Here is a 2,105-nt window from a genome sequence, read left to right as displayed (position 1 = left end):
CCATCGTGAATCGTGCTGACTTTCAAAACTTCACGTTTTTTGTTCCTGGCACCTCTCCCCACCCCAGCATCTCCGACATAACCTTTGAAATACATGCTGAAGAAACTTTAAATGTCTAGGCTGTTTAATCACATGTGGTTTTGTGCGTAAAAGGATAAATCAATGGGTGTGGCTCACCAAGAGTGATTGTGCCTAATTGTGTGGTTGGTGTTTGTTGTTGTTTTTCTATCACAGGAACAAAATAATGGAGGCCTTCACGGCTGTGATGAAGACCATGGATGAGTCTGTTGAGACTACAGTGTTCGACTATGAGAATTCACTGCCATGTGAAAAAGTCAACATCAAGCAGCTAGGAGCCCAATTCTTGCCCCCACTGTATTCCCTGGTGTTTGTGGTTGGTCTGCTGGGCAATGTGGTGGTGGTGGTGATCCTCACGAAATACAAGAGGCTCTGGATTATGACCAACATCTTCCTGCTCAATTTGGCCGTTTCTGACTTGCTCTTTCTATTCACCCTGGTGTTCTGGATTCACTATGCTGAGTCGAATGAATGGGTTTTTGGCCCTTCCATGTGTAAGCTTCTCTCTGGGCTTTATTACATGGGCTTATACAGTGAGATCTTTTTCATCATCCTGCTGACCATAGACCGGTACCTGGCCATCGTCCATGCCGTGTTTGCCCTTCGAGCCCGGACTGTCACTTTTGGTGTCATCACGAGTGTTCTCACCTGGGGCCTGGCAGGGCTAGCAGCCCTCCCTGAATTTATCTTCCATGAATCCCAAAAAGAGGCCCAACAGTTTGTCTGCTCACCTATTTACCCAGAAGACCAAGAAGACAGATGGAAGCGTTTCCATGCTCTGAGAATGAATATCCTGGGTCTCATTCTGCCTCTGCTCATCATGGTTGTCTGCTACTCTGGAATTATTAAAACGCTGCTGAGATGCCCCAGTAAGAAAAAGTACAAGGCCATCCGGCTCATTTTTGTCATCATGGTGGTCTTTTTCATTTTCTGGACACCCTACAACCTGGTCCTCCTCCTCTCGGCTTTTCAAACGATCTTCTTTGAGACCAGTTGTGAGCAGAGCAAACAGCTGGACGTGGCCATGCAGGTGACGGAGGTGATCGCCTACACACACTGCTGCGTCAACCCCATCATCTATGCCTTCGTCGGGGAGAGGTTCAGGAAGCACCTCTGCCACTTCTTCCGCAGGCACGTGGCCACCTACCTGGGCAAATACATCCCATTCCTTCCCAGCGAGAAGTCAGATAGAGCCAGCTCGGTATCCCCATCAACAGGGGAGCAGGAATTGTCATTTGTATTTTAAGACCGATGTGCTGGATCCATGAAGCAAACACGTTGCGTCAATCACATTGACCTCAACGCCAACCCTCTAAACTTCTGGCTCAATGCTGAAACTCTTAAAGACATTAAAATATATACACAATGGTGTCAGTATATGTGGGTGGCCCAGGCATTACCAGGGGTCGCTGGCTAGTCAGTTCACTTACTGTCGACCTCAAAAGACAGAGCTTTTCTTGGTTCTCTGAAGAGTTACATACATTGTAATGTCCCCGAATGTTAGATAGTTACTATATGCAGCTACTAACAGGTAAACCTTTTTAAATTTAAACCTGAACTTCAGCCAGCTATTGCATAAATGAAACATATTTCACAAAATACAATATATCAATCACAATGCTTTTAACGTGCCTAGCTCTCTCCTTGCTTGATGAAAAGGCTTTTGTTTTTCAGTGTATATATACTCCCAAGCAGCATAATGGCATGTCACCCTTGTTCCGAGAATTCTTTTCTTTTTTTTTTTTTTAAAGGATTTTATTTTTAAGTAATCTCCACACCCAACGTGGGGCTTGAACTCACAACCTGGAGATCAAGAGTTGCATGTCTCCACGGACTGAGCCAGCCAGGTGCCCCCCCCCCCAAGTATGCTTATCAGTGAATGGATTTCCTGTTTACACCAAATGATCAGATTTTGTACGAGCAACTCAATAGAAGAAGAGCAATTTGGTATTTTCAGCAGAGAGAATAAAGGCCTTGCTTGCAGAAACTTTCTGGAGCCCTGAAATGTGCAAACACTGTCCTCTTAA

At 45.3% G+C, this 2,105-nt stretch overlaps 1 protein-coding gene across 1 annotated transcript; it reads left to right on the top strand.

Annotated features, from left to right (window-relative positions):
- The first annotated feature begins 240 nt into the window (after positions 1 to 240).
- Positions 241 to 1,900, top strand: LOC123834796 (C-C chemokine receptor type 3). The gene has a single exon (XM_045863822.2). It carries the CDS (start codon positions 245 to 247, stop codon positions 1,322 to 1,324), a length of 1,080 nt encoding a protein of 359 aa, XP_045719778.1. The 5' UTR covers positions 241 to 244; the 3' UTR covers positions 1,325 to 1,900.
- The last annotated feature ends 205 nt before the right edge of the window (positions 1,901 to 2,105 follow it).

Source organism: Mirounga angustirostris, unplaced genomic scaffold (assembly GCF_029215605.1).
Source record: "Mirounga angustirostris isolate CCGP_5_RB_7025 unplaced genomic scaffold, mMirAng1.0.hap1 SCAF_1, whole genome shotgun sequence".
Taxonomy (NCBI): Eukaryota; Metazoa; Chordata; class Mammalia; order Carnivora; family Phocidae; genus Mirounga; species Mirounga angustirostris.
This window is presented reverse-complemented; position numbering and strand designations above follow the sequence as displayed.